Genomic DNA, 22,275 nt, shown 5'->3' with positions numbered 1-22,275 from the left:
GGGTGCACGGTGAGCGCTGGGCACAGGTCATGTCATCCATGCTGGTGGGAGTGATGCTTTCTGGGGGAAAGCAGCTGATCTCCAAAGTTCCCTTCCTGCCCTGTGCCTGATCTGCACAGGAGAAAACCTCTTCCAGGAAGGGATTGTGCTCCCTCTAATCCCATTTGCCCAGTCTGTGCCATGGGGATATTGCCAGCCTGGGGCAGCAGAGGCACACGCAGCTCTCAGCACTCCCTGCTCCAAGCACAGCTCTGGGCTCCTTTGCAGACTGCCTCTGCTGTGGGGTTTTCTCCAGGAGAAGCCAAGCAATTGCTCATGGAAGGGTGCAGATTAAGTTAGCCCAAAGGGAAGCAAAGAATAAGTATTCCAGGAAGAGCCCTTGGGATCTGCTGGGCTGAGGTGGGAAGGGGACATTCATTCCCTGCAGGGCCAATACACAACAACCTCCAACCCAAAGCACAGACTGGCAGGTGGGGTCTGACAGCACCACTCTGACAAACCTCCTTGTCATTCTTCCCTGCAGTGACTTTTGCAATCAAACCCTGGCTCACCTCCACCACAGGGCTTGGAGCACTGGGACCAGCCCTTCAATGCCCACTCAGAGGTGTCTGAAGTGCAGGGTCAGCCCCAATTCCAGTCAGGAATGTTTCAAATACCACCCTTGCTCCCCCTCACACCCCACCACTGGCACAGCTCAGACTGTATGACTGACTTACTGTGTTTGGAATTCCTTCTTTAAAAAGCAGCAGTGGAAGATCTGGTACACCAGGAGGGTCCCTGGAAGCCACAGGTCAGGGGCAGAGTCAGATGAACAGTCCTGAACTGGTTTTTCAGGGGATACAGCCACTCCAGAGCTGTTCCTTCCCCTTGGGACAGCCAGGGAAAACATCCCCACCATGGATTTCTGACAGGAAAAACCTCCCAGCTCCAGGCTCCTTGCCTCCTCCCAAATGTAGGCCAGCACTCCAACAGGCTCTAAGGAATAAACAACAGGACAGACCATCTCAGGGTGCACAACACTATTTTCAACAGTAACAGCAAAACCAGACAGAATTTGCACTCACCTTTTCTCCCCAGCACATCCTGGGCAGCTCTCAAGAGCCTCACACTCCTTTGCCTTCCATGTCTGCTCCTTTTCCAAGATCTCTGGAGCCGGTTCAGGGCGGCCAGTGGCCACCACAGCCCTGGCAGTGCTGCTGGGTGATCCCAGCCTCTCTTTGAGGGCTGCAGCTGCAGGTGTCCCTGCTCAGGAATGTGCCACTGCCACCAACCCACACACAGTGGCTTACAAACCACAGGCAGGCCCAGGCTGTGTTGTGCAAAACCTGTGTTTAATCACAATCAGCCTTCTAGAGAAGAAAAGCTGTCTTCACCTAGTAAGGAACTGTTTCCTTAGGATTTGTCAGGAAAAGGAGCTGTGAGATCTGCAGGTAAATACAACACAGCTGTGCAGCAGCTGCAGGGAGGTCTCTGTTCCAAACCCCCACAGCAAAAAGCCAGAAGAATATCAAGGCACTGCACCAGGGCACTCAGGATTGGCATTGGGACTGTCTAAGGTTTGCCCTGGGTTTGAAGCCTCTGGAGTCCCACAGGCAGCAGACCCACACTCCCAGCAAGTCCCAGCTCCAGACTGGCACACAGTTACTGCCAAGCTGGGACCGTGGACCAGCAGAGCTGGGAATTCAGTGCTTGGCTGCTCCACTGGCCCCTGAGGTCAGAGAGATCACACAACCAGGTTTGGGTACAATAATGCTGACTCCTGGCAACCTGAACACAAAACTTTCCACCGAAGCTCTAGGACAGCAGGGAGACAGAGTTAGTGGGCAGTGATCAGCCAGCCCCAAACACAAAGTACATAAAAGCCCCCTCAAGCTCCAAAGGGCCACCAGACCCAGCAGCTGCAGAGATCAAGGTGTGCTGCAGTGCTAAGGCAGAGTCACACTTCTGTCCTTTGTTGTCCAAACTCTTTTAATAAACCACAGAACCTTTAAGATGCAGGAATTTTACAGACTGATCTGCCCTCTTGGAATGGGGACTCTGTAGCTGCTCAAGCACCACCATAACATCCCAGTGCATTCCAGTCCCTCACTCACGCTCTGCAGTCACACTTCATGTAAAAACCTTCACACAAACACTTGAACTCTGCTCTTCCCATAATACAAACACTTGAAAAACGCCTCTGAGGATTTTTCTTCCCTCCAAAAGAGTCTCTTGATTTCGAGGAGAACAGGACTTCTTAAGTACAGACCCAGCACTTGTTAATTCAAGTTCATTGATCGGCTTTAAAGTCATTTCTTCCTCTTCTGCTTTAGATCTTTAGTCTTCTTAAATTTCTTCTGTTGCTTGGGTCCTCGTGCTGTTTCTAGTTTTCTTTTCTTCTCACTGGGAAACAGGAACAAAACAGCTGTTAGAAATACACTGGCTTGCCATCCAGCAGGGAAATTTTTGTTGTGAAATAGGAGTGAGGGAGAAAATACCCCATTTCTTGGGTTATTTAAACTTGGTGCTAGAAAAAGCACAAACAAGAGCCTGACTTAAATTTTAGAGTGTCTGTCCTGAGATTCTCTAACCCAGGAGATCTTAATTTTTAGCTCTTGTCTTCCTTTTTCAAAACTTTATCTGTCCTAAATGGGGTATCTGGAATTTAGAGTATCTAGAAGAGAAACTACCACTGATAGTTTTAAACACACAATTTTGTCCCTGCACTGGATTCTGACTTGAGCAAAAGCAACAAAATTCCAAGCTCTGATCTTTATAAGCAACTGATAAGACTCTCTCCTTCCTGGAAGGCCTCTGGAAACTCACAGCTTCCAGCACACATGGAAAAAACCATGAAAGGGTGGAACAGAGATCACATAATTACTTGAGCTGTCAGGCACCCCAGGAAGGGGAAATAAATGAGCAGGGAAGTCTCAACTATAAATCCCCAAGGAAAAATACGGGAAGACTCCATGCTGGGCAAGGCAGGAGAAAGATGATGGATGAAAAGGAAGGAATTGCAGGAACACAGACGTTTTCCAGGCTCAAGTTCACATTTGAAAGAATTCTTCCCTGAATTTGCATTTTCTCCAGGGGCTCCCAACCAGTGTAAGATCCCAAAGCAAACAGGGCAGTCAGGGACTATTCCCAAGGGAGGAATAGTCCCAGCTTCTGTGTGGGATCAGGATCAGACCATCAGAAATAAAGTGAGAATTAAACAAGTTAATGAAGAGAGGACTATCCTTAGAGCAACACAGCAACATTGGGCAGCAGAGCTCGCAGCTTCTCACACCCCAATTTCTCCAGGAAAGCTGAGGATCTGTCCAGGACACTGAGTTCACTTAACCTGCATTGAACCCTTAGGCTTCACTCCTTTGCAAAACATTTTAACAAAGCCAGCAGGAAGACCAGAGAGATCTCTGGAATATTTCAACTTCCTTAACCTTTTCAAGCTGACGACGGAAGCGTTCTGTCCTGCTTTGCTCAGCACCTCGTTCCACTCCTCGTCATCACCCCGGATGATGTACCTGGAGTGGGAAAGGCGAAGGAAAGGTCAAGTCAAATTGTTAGCACAAAGGAAAAACCAGAAAAATAAGGTGTTTCTACTGTCAGGCACACACTGCTCTGCAAACCAAGCCACTGTGCCAGCACCCAACCAAATCAGGTTCAGGAAACGCACACAAAGCCAGGCTGGCCAAGCTGGCCATGGGATGGCTTTTCCAGATCAGTCTGGGGAAAAGTGAAGAGTTGCAGCTTGCTTTTGAAAAGAGAAATGAAGACAATAATTGCTACTCAAGTAAGCTCATGTGGCCCTTGTCTGGGTGTTCAAGCACCCTGGAAATTACACCCCGAGTTAAAAAGGCAAAGCAATTGTGTAGCAAAATGGAATGGCTGCTCTCCACCTCAAGTTCCTGGAGATTTGGAATAGATAAGGCTTTGTCCACACAGAGCTGAACAATGATGGACAAAGCCTCAAAGTTTTCTATAACCTGCATTGAAAAGCGTTCAAAACAAATTTTTTGTCTCTCTCTCCTCATGGAGGAGAACAAAAATCTATTTCTGGCTGAGAGAAAAAACAAAGCAAGGCAACATGATCCAAAATGATAAAAAGCACTATCAGTGCTACAAAATGGAATTCATTTTAAAACACTCTGCTTGTATTTATTTTCCTTATGTGACTGACTTGCCAGTCACTTCAAATCACACCCATTCTTGTCCTTTCTTCAAACTTGACAGCCACAGATTCCAAGATGCTTTTAATCCTTTTCTCAGATTTAACAAAGATCAATGTAGGGCCAAGCCAGACAACTTTCCAGGGACATTAAGCACAGGGGACAGTGTTTATAAGACAAAAAGTGGGAGAGGAGAGAGAAGAATCAGTGGCATCTGAAACTCCTGTTGAACCAGAAAGAGAGAAATCTGCTGACACTTTTAAGTAAAAGCTCTGGCTGTTTGCTCTTTTTGTGTTGATTTGGGGTTTTTTTATATGTTTTACCCACTGCTGACAATACACACTAGTTCTCTTTTACTGATGGTTTACTGCAACTACAGCCTTGAGCACAAATCCCAGCAAGATCCAGCATTCCACCCAGGGAAAAAGTGGATCTGAGACCCAGGCAGGTGAATCCTTACTGTGTGAGGTCCATTTCCTTCAGCTTCATCACGTCTTGCTTGTGCTTTTCTTGGAATTCCTTTGCAGCCTCCTCCTGCAAACAGGACAGCACAAGATCCATTAAGTCCTGAGGGCAACAATGACTTTGTAATGGCAGGAAAATGCCTTTTCCCACAAATACAACTCCTAAAACAAATACCAGCTGATCCTCAATAGCTTCTCTCTTTTACCTACTTGCATTTTCACGTTATCTGTACACAAACCCCCAAACTGCAGCTTAAAGCACAACTCCACGTGCACAAAATGCAAACCTGCCGGGTTTTAACTCCCTTACAGAGCCAGATGTGGTGCGGAACCCTTTCCATCCAAGAAAATTTGGATGACTTTAGATGTTTCTGCACTCGAGGGGACTCCCTGAAGGGTTTACATAGGAACCAGGAGCAAAGTTTGTAATTACCAAATCGTCATTTAAAGATTTCAGCGTTGGCTCCATCACGACGTCCTTTGTTGCTGCCATCTGCTCCTCCACAGCTTTTTCCTGGACTGTGTTGAACAGCTGAAAATGAAATAACCCAGCACATGTAACACTTGGTTTGTTAAACATCATTTATCACCTCTACAATGAGCTCCTAATGCCAGACTTCAGGAGCTTTGCTCTCCTGAACCTTAGAGAGAAAGAAAACCAGCAACCAGATCCAAAACTTTCCAGTTATTTCACTGGATTTCAAGTCTACCTCTAGATAACACTGGAAAAGAACTTACCTGTTTTCCAAGAAAAGCTGAGATGCCACCAGTGCCCTGAACAATGGCTCAGGCAACATGGGTTGTCTGCTCAGCATTTTGGTCGGGGCATTCAACATGGAAAAACGTAAGATAAGCCCTCTTATCTGGGAAATCACTACACAAAATCATGAAGTGGTTTGGGTTGGAAGGGACCTTAATGATCATCCAGCTCCAAACCCCCTGCCATGGGCATTTAAATCACTGCCACACATTTCCCTGCTGGGATTTTGCCCACCTTACAAAGAGGTTTACGGTCAGTAGTTGGGGATGTGTTAAGGATGCCCAGCTCTGATTCAGCTCTCTCTTAGTGCCCTATTTTCTGCTAATATTGGAATTACGGTCCCACCTGACCAAGGCCTGTCCTGCTGCTCTCACCTGCACTACTTTGCGGATGATCCTGTTGAAGAGTCCCATCAATTGACTGCTGGGCAGTTCCAGCTCCTTTTCCAGCTGGTCCAGAGATTTATGCTGCAGGCCAATCCCTAGGAAAAGGGCCTGAGGAAAAGACACGTATCCCAGTCACAGAGCAAACACAGACACACATTCCCCACTGCACTCCCTGTGTCTTCCCAAATCCTCGCTCCACTCCGTCTGTACACACCGACTGTGCAGCAGAGAGGGACATGTCTCCCATCTGGCTGAGGAAGAACATCCTGGCAATGGTGGGAACCATGTCCATGATGAGGTGATAGTCCACCATGTTGCGGGAGTACATCTCCAGCCTCTTCAGGTCATACGGGATGAAAACCGACTCCAGTTCAGCACGGCTGATGGCTGGTGGGGACAATAACATGGCAGCAAGGTCAGGAACGTTCTTCAGAGCTACCCAGGATCTCAGTGTTTAACATTTATTCAGGTATTTAGTACTTTTTCCTGTGTTTGAGAAAGACCAGTTGCCACCCCATGGGTTCTCTTCCCAACACAACTCAGAATGCAGTAACACTGCCAGCTTGGTTAGCCCAAGTTTGTTTCAGGCAGGCAGACATCCATATGGAAAACATGGCAACTGCCAGAACAGCCCAGCTTATCCACCTCAACATGCTGGAGAGACTGAAACCAGTGAGAGCTGAGAAACTGCCAGCCTTTAACAATTCCCACTGGTTTTGCTGTAAAAGAGGTTTGCTCCCTCGCTGCAGCAGGAAAACCCTCTAACCAAGACAGACGCTAAAACCCCACAAGACACAGATTCCAAGCTCTCCCCAGAGGACTCTCCTCTCTTGAACATCTTGAGAAAACAGCAAATTGCAGGTGCCAGGCTCCAGCCGTGCCCTGTTGTGCATTTTCAGCTGTCCCAGTCAGGGTACTCACGTGCTTGGGGCTGCTGTTTGATGTTTTTGTTCTGTAGAATATTCAGCGCCAAGGAGGGAGAGAAGGTGCTGAACTGGTAGGAAAGCAGGGAAAGGAAGCGCCTCCTAAAATCTACAGGGCAAGAGGACAAAATAAATTACCCCAGAGGACCTCTAGAATAATGAGGAGCCCAGAGGGCTCTTGTCAGCAGAGTCAGCAGGGTCAGAGTTACCTTTCCAGAAGGCAGTGAGCCAAGGCTCCTGCTCAGAGTCCTCTTCATTGAGCATCTTCAGCATGATGCAGGAATGCTCCCCAGTCAGGTCGTTCTGATAAACAAGATTCAATTCTGTGGTTCTGTGATGGATTCATTTCCCATCACCCCCATGAACCTTTTGCACTCTGTGCTCAGCTGAGGAAGGGAAATATCTTCTAAATCCACAACACATGCATCACCTGCTACTGACCACCTCCACCTAATGGAAAACCTATGAACTTCTAGAATTTGGTAAATCTCAGCTATTTTACCAATAAACACATTAATAACCTTCAACAGCTGCATTTTTGTTCTAAATTTTTATGTGCTAATTACCTGGAGGCCCACACTCCCAACCCTAAAATTCTACTCCTTAACTATAGGCCCAAAGAACAAAAATGGACATAAACCAAGCCCTAAAAGCAGCCCCAGCAAACCTTCCCGCCCCAAATCCCTTCTCACAGAATCTCCTGGAATACATGCCCAGAGATTTCAGCAGGGCTGGGTTTTCCCTCAGGAACAGTGTGGTACTTACTGGGGTCTGCCTCAGATAAACTGGCACAAATCCAGCACGCTTCCAAAACCTGGGAAAAAGCAGAAACCCACTGAGAATTAGGGAGCTGCTGACTGCACAGTAATAAATTGTGGTTAAAGGCCATTTATCTGCTGTACAAGGAGAGCTGGTGAGGAGCAGGCACAAGTCTCTAAGACACCCCAACAATCAGTGCAAATGAACACTGACAGAAAGCAGGAACAGCACCCACCTGACTGAGGCTCCAGCTCAGGGGAGTGTAAAATTATGAATGTGATGCCAAAACATGAACAAACTTTCCAGGTGCTGTGAAAGGCATTTACATCAGTCAGGAAAACCACCACCAGCTCTGGAGTCAGCAACACCTCAAGTTTCTACAGGGCACAGGAATTGGAATTTAACCTCTCCCTACCTATCACAGGCTGTTCTTACTTCTACACCCTGGAAAAATGGGGCAAGTAGAGCTCATTATCTGTTCAAGAAGGCCAAGATGTAAGTGGGAAATAGAATCATGTCCTACTTGAGCAACCTGGGTGTCAGGCCATAAGACACCCCGAGATAGTCCAGGTTCTCAGCTTGTCTCTCACTCAGTTTGAGCAGCAAAGGAGGCAAATCTTTCCGAGGTGTCACAACCTCTTCCAATAAACCCACAGTCTGGAAAATAAAAGTGGGACTGGGTTAGCAGCAACCCCCATAGAAAGCTGCCAATCAAAGCTCTTCTTCTGTATGAAAATCAAACCTGATTATTTCCTCCTTACAGAGAGGAGACTTACAGGGGAAATTGCACAGCTTAGCACGACAGAAAATAAAAGAAATTACCATACCTCGCTGCTCACAGTTGTGATTTCTTTTGGCTTTTGAACCGTTTTTTCTTCCAAACATGGGAATTTGCCTTCATAGTACATCTGCAGCAAAGTCAGAGCTCTGCTGCCATAGCCCATCTGTGAAGAAGGAACACACTGTAAGCAAAAAGAGGTCTCTGATTTTTAATACAGAGCAACAACGTTCTGCCCTTAAAACCCATTAACCATCAGCAGTGCAGACATCACTGGGTCACTCCAAAAATGCTTTTTCTCGCCACGTGGCAGCTCCATGGAGGAGGACACTCAGGGTCTCCAAAATCCCGGTGGGAGCCCAGCTGGTAGCTCAGGGCTGTGCAGTAATTCTTGGGGCTTAACTCTGGCGCTCAGGAAATGCCAAACACTTGGTAGTGTGACAGTAAAGATCCCTGGATGTGGATTGTGTACGGCTGCCCGGGATGCGCCGTTGCTGCCTAGGAACCACGGGAGCACTGGTTTGGTGCCCTGAGCTTTAAATGCTAAAAACTGGAGGAACTGGAATGTGTGCCCCATTCCTGAGCTCTGCCTGGAGAGCCATTTTCATGGCACCACCACAGCTGGGTCCCAGGTACTTTACCCCCTGATAATCCGGGTGAACCGCGATGCGAACGACGCGCCCGCCGGACAGGCCCCCGAAGTCCGGATCCTGGAACTGCACAAGGGACAAAAAGTCGACTTAAAGGACACAGCTGGGCACTCTGGGAACAGGAAATGCATGAGATACAGCCTGGGTGTGAGTGCACAGCCAAATCACTCACCTGCTCTGAAATGGTCCAGGGAATAAGATCACCAGAGGCCTTCTTTCCCCTGGAGAGGCTGTTCATGATGGACTGGCGGGAGATCTCTCCCTCCATGCACACCTGCCAGGGAAGGCAGAAAAACCATGAACACACCAAAATGCTTTCTCCTACAGCCACTCAGCTATGGCAGGATCAAAACTGGCACTCGAGTCATTCTCTTACCTGAACAACAGCCAGGACTTCTGGTAACGAATTCTGGGTGGGTGGAACAGGTGGCAAAAGGCAAAAGAGATGATGGGCAGGGGCATCAGAGAGCATCTGGAGGTCGTTGGGGGAGTTCTGGAGGGTAAAGACATCAGAAAGATGAAAAAGTATGCAGAGAATCACAGAATACCCTGAGTTGGAAGGGACCTATCAGGACCGAGTCCAGCTCCTGGCCCTGCACAGGACAATCCCAAGAATCCCACGGATGTGCCTGGGAGTGTTACCCAAATGCTTATTCCATGTGAGGAGAGCTTCAAAGTCCAGCTGATTTCTAAACAATCCCTCTATTCTCCACATGTAGAGCTTTTAAGGAATTTGGAACCAGTACAATGCTGAGGGATGGAGGAGCTCCCAGGCCAGCTCGTGGCTGTCACACCACCAGACACCTCGAGGGAAACCTCGTGCTCTAACATGTATGAGCCTGAACTTCCTATTTTCATACAGCTCCTTACCTCTTAAGTACCAGATCTTAAATTTTTTTTTAAGCCTCAGATTTTTAGAGCTCAGTACTTCAGTGCTTCTGGACTTCCCCACTCACATCTACAGATCACCCCTGGTCTTGAAACCTTGCGATAAATCATTTCTCCTTTCAGTATCATAATGGTGCTGCTCTTGATGAACTTGAGGCCACCAGAACACGGTAAAGAGAGCTGCAAATGAGGTTCACCACTGATAAAATCCTGACAAGCTTGGAGGCTCATTTAGAATTTTACTTTCTCAAGGCAAAAATATTCCAGACTATCTGGAAATCCAGTATGTTCAGCCAGGACTGAGGCAGAGATCTCAGAGAAAGGGGAACAGCAAGAAGCAACAGAAGCTGTTCAGAAATCTCAGCCAGGCTGTCACAACAAGCGCTGCTGTCCCCGAAAAATTCCACACTGAAATTGGGAATGAAATTGGATGGAAGAAGCACAAGCCCTACCTTGTAGTGTGAAGCCACATAGAGGGCCATCAGCCTCTGCAGGAAAACTTCTGATGCTCTGTGGTAACAAAAGAGTGTGTCCCTATTGACATAGTACCTAAACGCAGGGATTAAGGAAAAAAACCTCCTTGGAAAGCAGGAGAAAGCTTCCTGTTGGTTTATTTTCAAGATCTGGGCCACAAGCTGGCTTGTCCCCTTAGACTCCACAGCTTTATCTACAGGAATAAATGATGTTGGACAGCGTTTGCAGCTTTCATCTGTAAGGATAAACCTTTTATAACTGCAACAAGGGATTCCCTTCATGCAACCCTTCCTTGAGGTTGTCTCTGCAGCAAAACTGGAGTTTGGTGATGTCCTGGCACCACACACCACCGGTGCCAGGAGAGCTTAACTCCAGGAGTGAGGTCTTAGGGAAAAGATCGTGTGCTGAGCTTATCCCACCAGCCACAGAACCAACCCTCAACCAGCCTGAGGAACATTCAGCGAGGATACAGGTCACAGGTGTCTGGCAGTGGGCAGCCAGAGATGATCCTGGTGATGTTGAGGCAGTCCAAGCACAGGAGATCATTCAGCCACTTCTCCACGGGGTCCCCAGGGGCGTACCTGATGGACTCGTGCAGGGACACCTCGTGCAAAGTGCGAGCTGCAAGGGTTGCACAGGACACTCAGTGCTGCCAGCCACAAGAATCCCACAGCATCCCTGTGCTCTCAAGGGCTCCCACATTAGGAAATGGTCAGTTGCTAACTTTCACCTCTTAGAAGCCTTCCACCTGACACTCGTGAGGGACCAACATAGGAGTTCCGCCATTTCCCCCTGCAGCCCCCTCCCCACGGCTGCAAAGCACACGGATGCGTGGGAGAGCCATGGGATGTGGCCGGCAGCAGCCCCAGACGTGCTGTACCTGAGGTGAGCTTGGCAGTGGCTGTGGATTTGTTCTCTGCTGTCAGGGTCACCTGGCTCTGGGCACTCTGCTGGCGGAGCTGCTGGATGAGCTTCAGGGACAGCGACCGACCGGTGCCCTCGTACCTGAGAAACAGGACACACAGCGCCTGAGGCGAGGAACCAGGCAGCCATCCAGAGCTCTGGGGAAGCTCCAGCACGGAGTGGCTGCCCCAGCCTTACCCGTTGATGGTGGAAGCCATGAACACCAGGTAAGGGCCCAGCAGGTTCTTCACCAGGGGCAGAGGAATGGCAGCAGCTTCATCGATCACCACGAGCTCGGCCTGCCCCAGCTTCACAGAATCAGCAGGGTGAATGTACTGCAAGCAACGAGAGGACACTGTCACTGCCAGCAGCAGCCTGCCTGGGATCAGGGAAACATCAGAATTCACAAAGCTGGAGCCCTGGAAAGCTCTTTGTTGTCCCTGTTCTCCTCAAACACCAAGCCAGAGACTGGGATGTGGAAATCAAAACGTCAGGAGAGGGTTTATGCTGCCCTGACAAGGCCTGGCTCACTCATCTTGTTCAGCACAATTCCACACCAATTCATCTGCAGAGGTGAGGAAAATAAAGGAAATCTAATCACTAAAAGCTCTTCCTGCAGTGCTCCTTTCACCTTCCTTTGCTTTTGTTTTGGGAGAAGCCCACGAGGGAGCTTTTTAGTCTACAAGTTATTCCCTGAAAGAGAGAAAGTATTTTGAGGAAGTTGCTCCCTAAAGGTCTGCCTTTCAGCAAAACCCACCAGGACAGTTACACACCACACAGAATGAACCTGCTTAAAACCAGAACAAGTTCAGCACTGGCAAAAACAACAGCCAGGAGTAAAGAGTGGAAAGGCAAGAATGCCAATTACCTGGATGGTCTGCCTGTGCTCCTTGAACACATTCACTCTGACCACTGCCTTGTTGAACTCTGGATTCAAGGACTGAACAATCTCATAGTCCAGGTGTTCCTGGAAAATAACATTTTTAAACAATATGAAAAGCGAAGATCTAAGAAAAAATATAATTTACCATCATCATCATCATCATCAAAATAAGGCTCAGACATTGTAATTTCACATTCTAATCAAGAATTCTTGTAAAAGCTTCAAAGGCCTGAGAACTGGGAAATTATCTACTGATGTTAAAATCTGCTTCACAAAGAAACTGATTTACCCTGCTTAAAAACAGAGAAAGAAACATAACTCTCCCACGATTCCTTTTCTTGCAGAGCACTGTAAAAAAGGCTGGTAGCGAATATCTGTAGCCAAAAGCCCAGGTGAGGTGAAAAACCTCCTAGGCAGGAATGCTTTGAAAGTACTGTAAAATGAGTCTGCTCCCCTCACCTGATACTGCAGTGCATCAAAGCCTTTAAATATGAACTCAAAGAGAGTGTGGAGGTTGTCAGGGCTGGGAGATGTGACAAAGATATTGGAGTAACTGCAGAGAAAAAAAAACCAAAACAAGAGCTGAACGGTTTTTCTGTCCGATTTTACCACATAAATACTAAATAGGATGGGTTTTTTACAGAAGGGGTTGATTTTACCTAATAACCTAATAATTTTGTTTACCTAATAACCAAAACACAGCAGATTTCTTCAGACACTTATCTCAATTTATGTGTGATTACTTGGAGTTTTAAGAAAAACTTGACCAACAGTGTATGCAGCAATCAAAAGACACAAGACCAAAAATATGAGGGGTTTAAGACTGGAAATTGCAAATATATTCAGATCCTGCCATCTCGTTTTTGTTTGGTTTTTTTTAAACTCAGGGATGCAGATAAAGCCTGGGGGATTGGAGGGCGGGGGTGGTCACTCACCCAAAAGCTACAGCTCCAGCAATGGCCAGCCCCAAAGCAGCAGATTTCCCTCGTCCCCTGGCTGCTGTTAATGCCACAGTGCTCCTCAGGGTCTTCTCAGAAATGGCTTCAATGAATTTTAGAACTGCTTTTGCCTGAGGATTAGAGAAAACCCCAGAAAACAGCGTTCCAATTTCTCTCACACTGGGACCTGCCAAGCCCAGAGAACCTCAGCTTTGGCCACCACACCAACCTGATCCAGGGTTTTGCAGCCATCCACCAGAACTCCCACAGGCTGTGTGTCCTGCAGGCTCTCCTTCAGCTCCCTCAGCTCCAGGTCCTGGGGCCGCAGGCTCTCCTCCTGCAAGCACACAACAGGATGAGCCAAGGACATCTCAGCACATTTCTACCCTTGTGGTGTCTTCTGGCACCTTTGGTTGGGCAGAGAAAGGGATCTGGAAGGAAAAGTTACCACAAGGAAAATATATTCCCTAGAAACAGGAACATTTATATGGACAGACAAATATTTAACACTTAAATTTCCAGGCATCTTCAGGAGAATGGTCACAAAGAGGTTCTCCCATCCTGGCTTCCCCAAGCTTGGAGGGGAAAAAAAAGAGGGAAGGATTTTGCAGTCAACAGTAATTAGAGAATGGCACTGATAGGAAAAACAGATTCTGGGGAAATGTTTTGAATAATTTAACTCATTTTTCAGTCTTTATGATCTTTGTTACCCCTGCCACATGCAGTGTCCATGTAGGGGGAAGAACAACTGCAGCAGCAATATTGAAATAATATCAAGCCTTTCTGAGCCAAACCATAAACCTGGACACAAACCATAAACCTGGACACAAACACAATCTATATTCAGCAATGAAGGCTGATTTTCCTTCTTGCCACTTAAAGTTCCCAAAGGCTCCAGCCTCTCCAGCCAGCAGAGGAGCACTTGTGCTGCTGTCAGTATTGTTCTAATGCTAAAAGGAGGTTTTATTTTGTTGTTTTTTTTTTTTTTAAATCAGGGCCCTATCAGAATGTTTTTACCATCTCTGACAGAAGCTGTGTTGGTTATTTCTTAGGCCACACAGCACAGTTCAAATTCTTTGAGATTTCTGCTTAAAACTGGTTCCACTTCACTGCAGTCTACAAGTGGAAGTGGTAAAAGGAAACATTTCTAACAGTGCAAATACGTGTCTGAATTATCCTCAGGGAATTTTTCCTGGAATGTGACAGGTGTAACTAAGAAACTGAAACAACTGCCAGAGCCCTGAGCCTGCAATGTACTTCTTTCCAAAGTGTTCTCCCATCCTCCAACTGCCAAAAAAGTCTTTTTATTTGTCTTGTCCCATCTGTCCCTCAGCTTGAGATCCCTCCACAACCACAATCAAACTCCACCTCACAGGGCTGAGCAGCAGTGCAGGAAAATTAATAAATACGGGCAAGCACAGAGAGAGATGGGCCAGGAAACTTAAAATAAAGACCAATGAAGAAAGAAAAAACAGCTCCCACATAATTTCTGCAGAACATTCTGCTTCCTCTCTGCAATGCCATCATTTGCTATAAATCAAGGTGAAATTAAAAAAATTCCCTGTTTTTGCAATCTTTAACACCCCGTGGCCAACTCAGAGGGATCTCTGCCAGGGAAAAGGGCTGGGATCACTCACTGACCTGGGACTGGGGGGGGACAGGAGTGATGTTTGCAGCGTGGCTGGAGATGGGCAGGATATTCAGCTGGTCATCAATCACCAGGCAGTTCTTGCACGAGGCCAGGGACAGAATGAACCTGAGCAGGGAGAGAAAACTCAGTAAAACACCAGCACCGCTCCCCGGTGGGTCATTTGAACTCTCTTCTAAACACGGAGTGAGTATTTACAGCTACCCCCAGCTGGGTATTTGCCTTCAGAAAAGGCCTATTCCAATGCAATCCCGTGGGATGCTTCCCTGTCAGGAAGACCCAGTGCTGCTCCTGGTGCTCTCCTTGGGCAGACAGCCCAGATCCTTGGCACCCTGAGTCACTCACCTCTCGTTGAACCTCCCCACCACGTCCTGGTGGGCCTCTGTCCTGTACCGAGAGTGAACGTCCTGAAAGAGAAAGAAAAGGAACAGAGAGAAAATGTCAGTCTGGAGAAGGGGCAGCAGTGACAGTGACATTTACAGGACTGTCACACCTCCCTTCCCACTCTTGTCTCTCCCCTTCCAGCCACAGCACATCCCAGACAGGATTCTGACTCTGTTGTGAAACACCCACATCTCCCAAAGCCTTGTTAAAAACGTTCCCTCCCCACCCATGCTTTCTTTGCAAGCCTTACGTATTTCTTGCCTGACTCAAGGGTCAGCTCTGCCAGAACATTTCAAGCACCTCAGGGATGCAAAGGAAAAATATTCTATCACTTTAATTCACCTAGTGGCATTATTAACAATGGCAACAACTCCAGACTGAGGTGTAAGCACACTCAGTGTGAATTGTTTTGTGAAGCTGACCTCACCTAATACACAAAACACTGCAAAGGCTCTATGTTTTTAACTTAAATTGCTGATACATGGGCAGACAGAATAAATTCCTTCCAAAACTGTCATGGGACAAAAGAACAGAGTTCCATTTGTGAGTGAGAGGTGTTTCTTGTTTCTTCCTTGTAATTCCTTCCTTCCTGGCAGCCTTTCAGAAATGCCTGAGTATAATAAATCCAGTCACAGATGAATGAAGGAGCAGGAAAGATGATGGAAGGAGGATCACAGCCCATAATAGAAGCAATAAATACCCACTCAGCATCACCTCAATGCAGCTGCTGGTAGAGAACAGCCACACTGTGCTGAACATACCATGGTCATTGTATAGAGCTGCTTCAGGGAGTTCATAGTTCTCAGGAGAATCACCACAATTCCACCACCTTCCACTGTCTCCACAGTTCTGGCCAACAGGTTTGGAGTCAAGGCTTCAAAATCCTGGGGAGTAAACAGAACTTCAGAGCTGCCCAGAGCCCATCAGTGCAGCTGGCTCCTACTGAAAGGCACAGGAAGCCTCTAAACTTCATCCCTCCAAGTTTAACTCACACCTAAATTTGCACTAACCAATGTCCTGTCACAGCTCCTACCAACGAGGCCACCTCACCCTCACACAGCTCGTGAGGGATAAGCAAGGCCACCAGAACCCAAGTGGCAGAAACAACAAACCCTATTCCTGCAGCATTCCAACTGATTGTTGCAGCCCCCTTTTGGGAGCCAAGCGATTCCTCACCTGGAGGACACACATCCCAAAGGTGTTCCCAAGGATCTTGTGAGTTTCATTGTAGTAGCAGTAGCGGATGTTTGTGGCTGCTATGAACAGCTCAAAGGGGTCATCATCCCTGATGTTCAAAGTTCCACTCTTAATCTTCTTCTGGAGCTGCCTCATCCTCTTCTTCCGGTGGCTGGAGGGCGAAATCACACAGGAGTTTTCTTGGGAAAGGGTTTGAGAAAAGCATGTTCAGGCTGAGTCTGGAAGTCAGAGCTCAGTCCTAAATATGACTGAGGCTCAACAGGTGAGGGGCCCGAGTTTTGGGGTTAAAAAGGTGAGGGGGAGTTTGGTCCAGGGCAGCGGAGTCAGTGTTAGAGCTACAGGAAAAAACCAGAGGTACTTTTTGCCAGTGTCAACCCCATTGTGGAAGCCAAATTTCAGTCCTGGAAGAGCAAACTTCCCCCAGCTCCTCCAGGAACGAACTTGGCTTCCCCTCACACCCAAATCCCTCAACCTACAGCGTTTGCTCCCCAGAGAGCAGCAGGACCACGGGGGATCTCTCACCTGCTGAAGCCCAGCTCCTTCTTGTAGCACCACAGCACAGAGGGCCTGGCCTTCACCGTGGCTTTGGACAACATGTGGTGAAGGATGACGACCTGCCAAAGCACATAAACACTCACAAACAGCTCAGGAGGGAACATCCAAAAGCAAAGTGGTTTAAAAGCAAGTTCTTCTAAACTTAATTTTACAGCTGCATTTTTGCTGTGGAAAACAGAGGGATCCCTGGACACGAAGTGAGGCTGTGTCTGTGCCTTCTCCAGGGCTGCACGAAATTGAAGACACTGGATTTTACCTCCTGCTTCCTTAGTTCCCCTCTCTGGCAGAACTACCAACTGCATGCACTGATTATTCCAGGCTACTCACAGTTCCTAGGGCTCGTCTCTTATGGATAATCCATTAATATGGGTTTCCCACTGCGTGTTTCAGTGAAAACACTGAACACAACCAGAGCCGGGGGGTTGCCAGAGCCCATCAGTAAATAATGCCAACATTCCTGCACTGCCACCTGAATAGCTCATTTTTTTCCAAGTTCTTTTATAATTCGTTTATTAGGGAGACAAAGGAATTATCAGCTGTACAGCAGTTAGAACAGAATAGCAGCAGCAGTGCTTGTTCCCCTCTGCTCAGCTCTGGGGAGGCCACACCTTAAATCCTGGGGTCAGTTTTGGGCCCCTCACTGCATGGAAGACATCGAGGGGCTGGAGCGTGTCCAGGGCAGGGAATGGAGTTAGGAAGGGGCTGGAGCCCCAGGAGCGGCTGAGGGAGCTGGAAAGGGGCTCAGCCTGGAGCAAAGGAGGCTCAGGGGGGACCTTGTGGCTCTGCACAAGTCCCTGACAGGAGGGGCAGCCGGGGGGGAAATCGGACTCTGCTGCCAGGGAACAGGGACAGGAGGAGAGGGAACGGCCTCAGGCTGGGCCAGGGGAGGGGCAGGGTGGATATGAAGCAAAACTTCTTCCCTGAAAGGGCTGTCAAGTCGCCATCCCTGGAGGGATTTAAAAGCCATGCAGACGTGGCACTTGGGGACAGGGGATAGTGGCGGGTTTGGCATTGCTGGGGGAACAGCTGGACTCAGGGATCCGGGAGGGCTTTTCCACCCTGAGCAATTCTGTGATTCTGTGAACCGACTTATCCTAAACCACCACGGGTTTGCCGTGCTGCTCTTCCCCTCCCCACTGTCGAAAAACACAAGGCCAGAGTCTCTGAAGAGAAACGACTTCAGCACTTAATTTCTTCCACACAACTCCACCAAGCAGGTTCATCTATGAGACGACTCCGTACACCAAGCCCACTCCGAGTGAGAAACCATCACAGCTCAGGGCAGAGAGGAAAAAAAACTCCAGCTGGCCAGGAAATTAAATATCCTTCACCCCAGTTTAAAAAACCAAACCAAGCACAAAAACCCCAGCCTGTGCTGAGTTGTGTTTGATGCTCATGAGCTTCCCAGACAGGAGATGTCTGAGGTGAGGTCTCACACACCATTTTCAAACCCTCTGTCCCTGCGAGTTCCCTCCTGCTCAGGCACCATTGCTGTGCCCGGGGCTGTGAGGGTTTAATTCCTGCTGGAGGCAGAGAGGAGCCGGGACCGAGGGATTATGGCAGGCCCGGGCAGGTATCAGCACCCACAGGCACCCCCGCACCCGCTCCGGGACGGCGTTACCTGGTCCTTGCCGCGGTCGCCCACCACCACGAACAGGCTCCGCTGCCGCTCCGCCACGCCGTTCTCGATGAGGACGCGGATGCGGTTGTCCACCTTGCGGCGCTGCATGGCTGCGGCTGCCCGGCGCTTCTCCCCCGCCGCTTCTCCCCCGCCGCTTCTCCCCCGCCGCTTCTCCCCCGCCGCTTCTCCCCCGCCGCTTCTCCCGCTGCACCACGTGGGAGCCACGTGGGGCCGGGCGCGGGCGCCGCGCAGCGTGGGAGGACCCCGGGGCTGCCCGCGCCGTCCGCCTGCGCGACGCGCGCACATCTATTTATAAATACACATTTCTGTCTAAACGCACATTTCTGTGCCTATTGAACTTCCAAACGGAATAACTGAAGGTAGCTTTCCACATGGGAAAAGACTCCTGTGCCCAGCCGGCTCCCAAAATCCCTGCGAGACACAGAGCAGCCCTTACCTCCCACAGCTGTTGTTTATGTATTTATATATTTATTTATTTATTTCAGTGACTTTTGGCTGTAAAAAGGGGACGAACCAAACTTCAGTCGCAATGGAAAGGCTGATGATATATTTTTTAAATGCTTCGTTCCAAAGAAATCCTGCCTGCAGCCCCCCAGGCGTGTGAGCACAAAGACCAGGCCTCTGACTTTCTAAAGAGAATTAATTCCATTTCCACACCAGCCGAACTCTGAGTCTGGGTGGCCTTTGCTGCTGGGGGGAGAGACGACAAAAACAAACATACGTTAAAAAAAGGGCATTTGGAGACAGTTTCCCGAAGGAAACAAGTCTGCAGAGAGCAAACAGAACACATACAGAAAACAACAAATCTGTAGGGTTCATTTTTATAGGATTCGAAACGAAACCCCAGGAAATATTAAGAACCCTGCTCCTCAATAAAACTGTTATAAAGCTTATAAGATTTAAGCTCTGCTGCTTAATAAATCCACCACAGCTGTTTGAAAGTTTTCCATACAAAACCCCAAGCTGCACAACTGTGGAGTGGCAACAGGAAAACGATTTTTCAACCTGACTTGAAATTCCAGCGAGTTTTCAGAAACACGGAATTTTATTCTCAAACTGACAGTAAAACTACTCCTAACCTTTCAACACCAAAGTTGAGCCGAGCTATTTGCATAGATATATTTATTCTTCGCTTTTAATACTGCCAATTCTTTTTAAAACTTGAACATTCAAACAACAAAGTATCTAAAACCAAGTGACATCGTAGGAAAAATGTATTTAACACCACTGGATGTGTTCGGGGTTGTTTTAAAAGATAATAAAAATACGATAAAACTACTGAATTAATAATCATAAAGGCTGTGGAACAGGTTTTTTTTTTAGGTGAACCCAGGTAAACCCAATCACTGAGACAAAACCACCAACGCAACACAAGTGTAGCAAGACAATCCCTTTAGGTATGAAATGTTTGCTTGAAAGGGAAGGACATAAAACATTTAAATAGATTTATTTTTCAAGTGTTTACATAAGCCATGGACCAACTTGTTTCCAACGCTGAGTTAAAGAACTGCAAAGACATATATACAGGTATGTTTAAGGCCATCAGAAAATTTAAACCTGACAACAAACTAAAAATTCTCAACACTTATTTCATGTGGTAGAAGCATTACTAAAGCTCATTCTAAAATCCAAGAGCTTCAAAAGAGGAAATACATTTTCATTTAATAAAAGTCTAACGGATATTTCCTAAAATTTAGCTTGAGACCAAAATTCCAGGTGTACTCTTGGGTAGAAATGGGCCAGCAGAGTTGGAACCGAGCTAGTTGCATCCATCAGATTCTTTCATGAAGGTTATAAAGGAAGGGGAAAAGAATCTGGCTTTTGATAGGAAACTGCAGCAAGAGCAAACAATCAGTTTAATTCAGAACCAAATGCCAAGTTAGGCTCTAGTTTTCCTCGTGCAGTTCTCCTGCGTGCTGCTCCAAGTGGCTTTGAGGAGGCAGATTTTGGAAAACAAATTTCCTTCCTTCCATTAAGGCTGGATTTTTAATACCATTACATTCCAAAAGCCTCTTGAAGTGGTGAATAGAATAGCACCTCTTCCCTTAGATGAACAGTCTAGAAAATTAGGTTTCACATCACGCTCTGCCACATCCCACCAAAGATACACCTTTGAAGAACCTTCCCCACCTCCTTCCCTCTGGAAAAACGTACTGGCCCAACAAAAACATGTTACAGTTTAAGCAAGTAGCCCTCTCCACGACTGACAAAATGAGGGAATGTTCCCAAAGTTCCCTGTCAAAGCTCCTTCCCTGAAGTTGTGCCACTGACTGCTACAGCCAAGATCAGTCTGAGACCAATGGGGCGCCCAGACGCATTTAACAAATCCTGTCATCTCGAGAAAAACACCTTTAAAAGGGAGCTGCACAATGCTGGAGCTTCTGGCAAAGTTCCAGACAATAACCATAAATATATTTAAGGCCAGATTTAAATAAGGAAATTGTCCTCTAAGTTCATCAGGAGAGTTTTGTTGTTTGGGATCATTTCCTGCTTGCTCTTCACGTGTTCTGGTCCATCAGTGAAGGACACCTGCACCTTCCCACCGCACCTGTGGAAGTTCTCTGGTGCCAGCTCAAGTGATGGGAAACCTTTTAGTCCCATCTGTACCCAGTGCAGATGGAAAACTGGAGGAACAGGTGCCCAGATGCTAGAAACTAAACCAGCCTCCTTCACACAGTGACAAACCTCAGCTCCAGCTTGGATCTTCAAGCATCCAGCTCAGCAATCTGCAACAGACTTTAAGCAAGAACAGTTTCACAAGAGCAAGAGGAATGGTCTGGATACTCCAGGATGTGACTCATTAACAGGAGGGGAATATCAAGATTCTCCAACTGATTCTTTATCTTGCTCTGCTGGACCACAGATTTTGCCCAATTTGTTCTTGATCATATGAATTTTAACCACTTTTCCAGTATCATTCATCATCTTTTCAGTATTTATTTACATTTAGAGCCTCTTCAGTAACTTCTCTCAACTCAAATGCCATTTGGGAGAAAGAAGGAAGCCCAATCCTTTCTCCCAGGGACCTGTAACACAACCAACCTGCCTAAAATCTTAAGGTCAGCAGGACCTTTTGAGAAGACACATTTTAAGGACACAAGGTTTCTCTGAGAGTTAAGTCCCAGCAGGATACATTGCCTGGTTAAGTAACAAGAAGCCGACAATACTCTTCCAACTACTCTGAGTGGTGATTCAGAGATTGCTATATACAAAAGACAGGATCTGGCGAAGAAAACAGGGGTTAAGCAAAGTTTAGAACTCTCTCCACAGCAAAATCCCTAAGCTGCACTGGCAAACTGTTCTTAGAAAACACAGCAAAAACACAGAAGTAAAATTCAGCACCAGGGTGGCCTCAGGTGTAAGACAACAGCTCGTGATTTCTGGGCAAGTTCTTAAGTAGGAGGATGGCTAGGAAGGATCCAGGTTTCCCAGACACAGGAACAATATGTACAAACATCTGAAATACTCGAGTGATTGATCCATTACTTGCTCAGGAACCCCTGAATTACAGCCGAGAGGAAGCAAGAAGCTGAAGGCAGAAGTTTGGTTTCAGACAGGCTCAGACACAGCCCCGTCCCACCCTCTCTCCTTCCAGCCACAGGATCAGGCCCCAGCTACCCCATGGAATAAACAGCTCATCCCTACCTCCAGAATGGGCCTGGCACCGCAGCCAGCCCCAAACTGCCACGGCTTTGCTTCAGGATGAACTTCTGATAACAGTCTTTTCTCAAAAGGGGACCTTTTTTAAGGGAAACGTACCCAGGAGTGCTTGGGATCTGGAGGGAACTCGGATTCAGAGGCAAGCTATGGAGTAAAAATTTAGCGCTCCCCTGACCAGGCCAGAAGAGCAGCGAGGGCTCCGTGTGCCCCAGGGTGGCCCCAGCAGATGTTT

The 22,275-nt window shown here is 47.6% G+C and overlaps 1 protein-coding gene across 1 annotated transcript; it reads right to left on the bottom strand.

Moving 5' to 3' along the window:
* Positions 1-1,312: 1,312 nt before the first annotated feature.
* On the bottom strand, positions 1,313-18,548 carry NAT10 (N-acetyltransferase 10). The gene is made up of 28 exons (XM_032111760.1): positions 18,363-18,548; positions 16,709-16,800; positions 16,166-16,337; positions 15,751-15,873; positions 14,951-15,012; positions 14,599-14,713; positions 13,187-13,294; positions 12,955-13,088; positions 12,479-12,572; positions 12,005-12,103; positions 11,335-11,471; positions 11,114-11,238; positions 10,704-10,854; positions 10,212-10,308; positions 9,248-9,364; positions 9,044-9,145; positions 8,863-8,937; positions 8,271-8,387; positions 7,967-8,100; positions 7,450-7,498; positions 6,894-6,987; positions 6,683-6,793; positions 5,976-6,148; positions 5,750-5,869; positions 5,049-5,147; positions 4,612-4,685; positions 3,423-3,506; positions 1,313-2,382 (listed from the first exon to the last, which is right to left on the bottom strand). The coding sequence occupies exons 1-28, from the start codon at positions 18,468-18,470 to the stop codon at positions 2,289-2,291; spliced, it is 3,060 nt and encodes a 1,019-aa protein (XP_031967651.1). The 5' UTR covers positions 18,471-18,548; the 3' UTR covers positions 1,313-2,288.
* Positions 18,549-22,275: the final 3,727 nt, after the last annotated feature.

This window comes from Corvus moneduloides, chromosome 6 (assembly GCF_009650955.1).
Source record: "Corvus moneduloides isolate bCorMon1 chromosome 6, bCorMon1.pri, whole genome shotgun sequence".
NCBI classification, from domain to species: domain Eukaryota; kingdom Metazoa; phylum Chordata; class Aves; order Passeriformes; family Corvidae; genus Corvus; species Corvus moneduloides.
Note: the sequence above shows the minus strand (reverse complement) of the source record. Positions and strands in the feature narration are given on the sequence as shown.

Bases quoted from the DNA above. Each gene is read 5' to 3' on its own strand.
- NAT10 (XM_032111760.1), bottom strand. From the start codon at position 18,470: ATGCAGCGCCGCAAGGTGGACAACCGCATCCGCGTCCTCATCGAGAAC. The intron at 11,472-12,004 runs GTAATTGGCATT...CGTTGCTTGCAG, and splicing joins AGCACAGGCAGACCATCCAG to TACATTCACCCTGCTGATTC. The intron at 4,686-5,048 runs GTAATTACAAAC...TCCTGTTTGCAG, and splicing joins AATCTTTAAATGACGATTTG to GAGGAGGCTGCAAAGGAATT.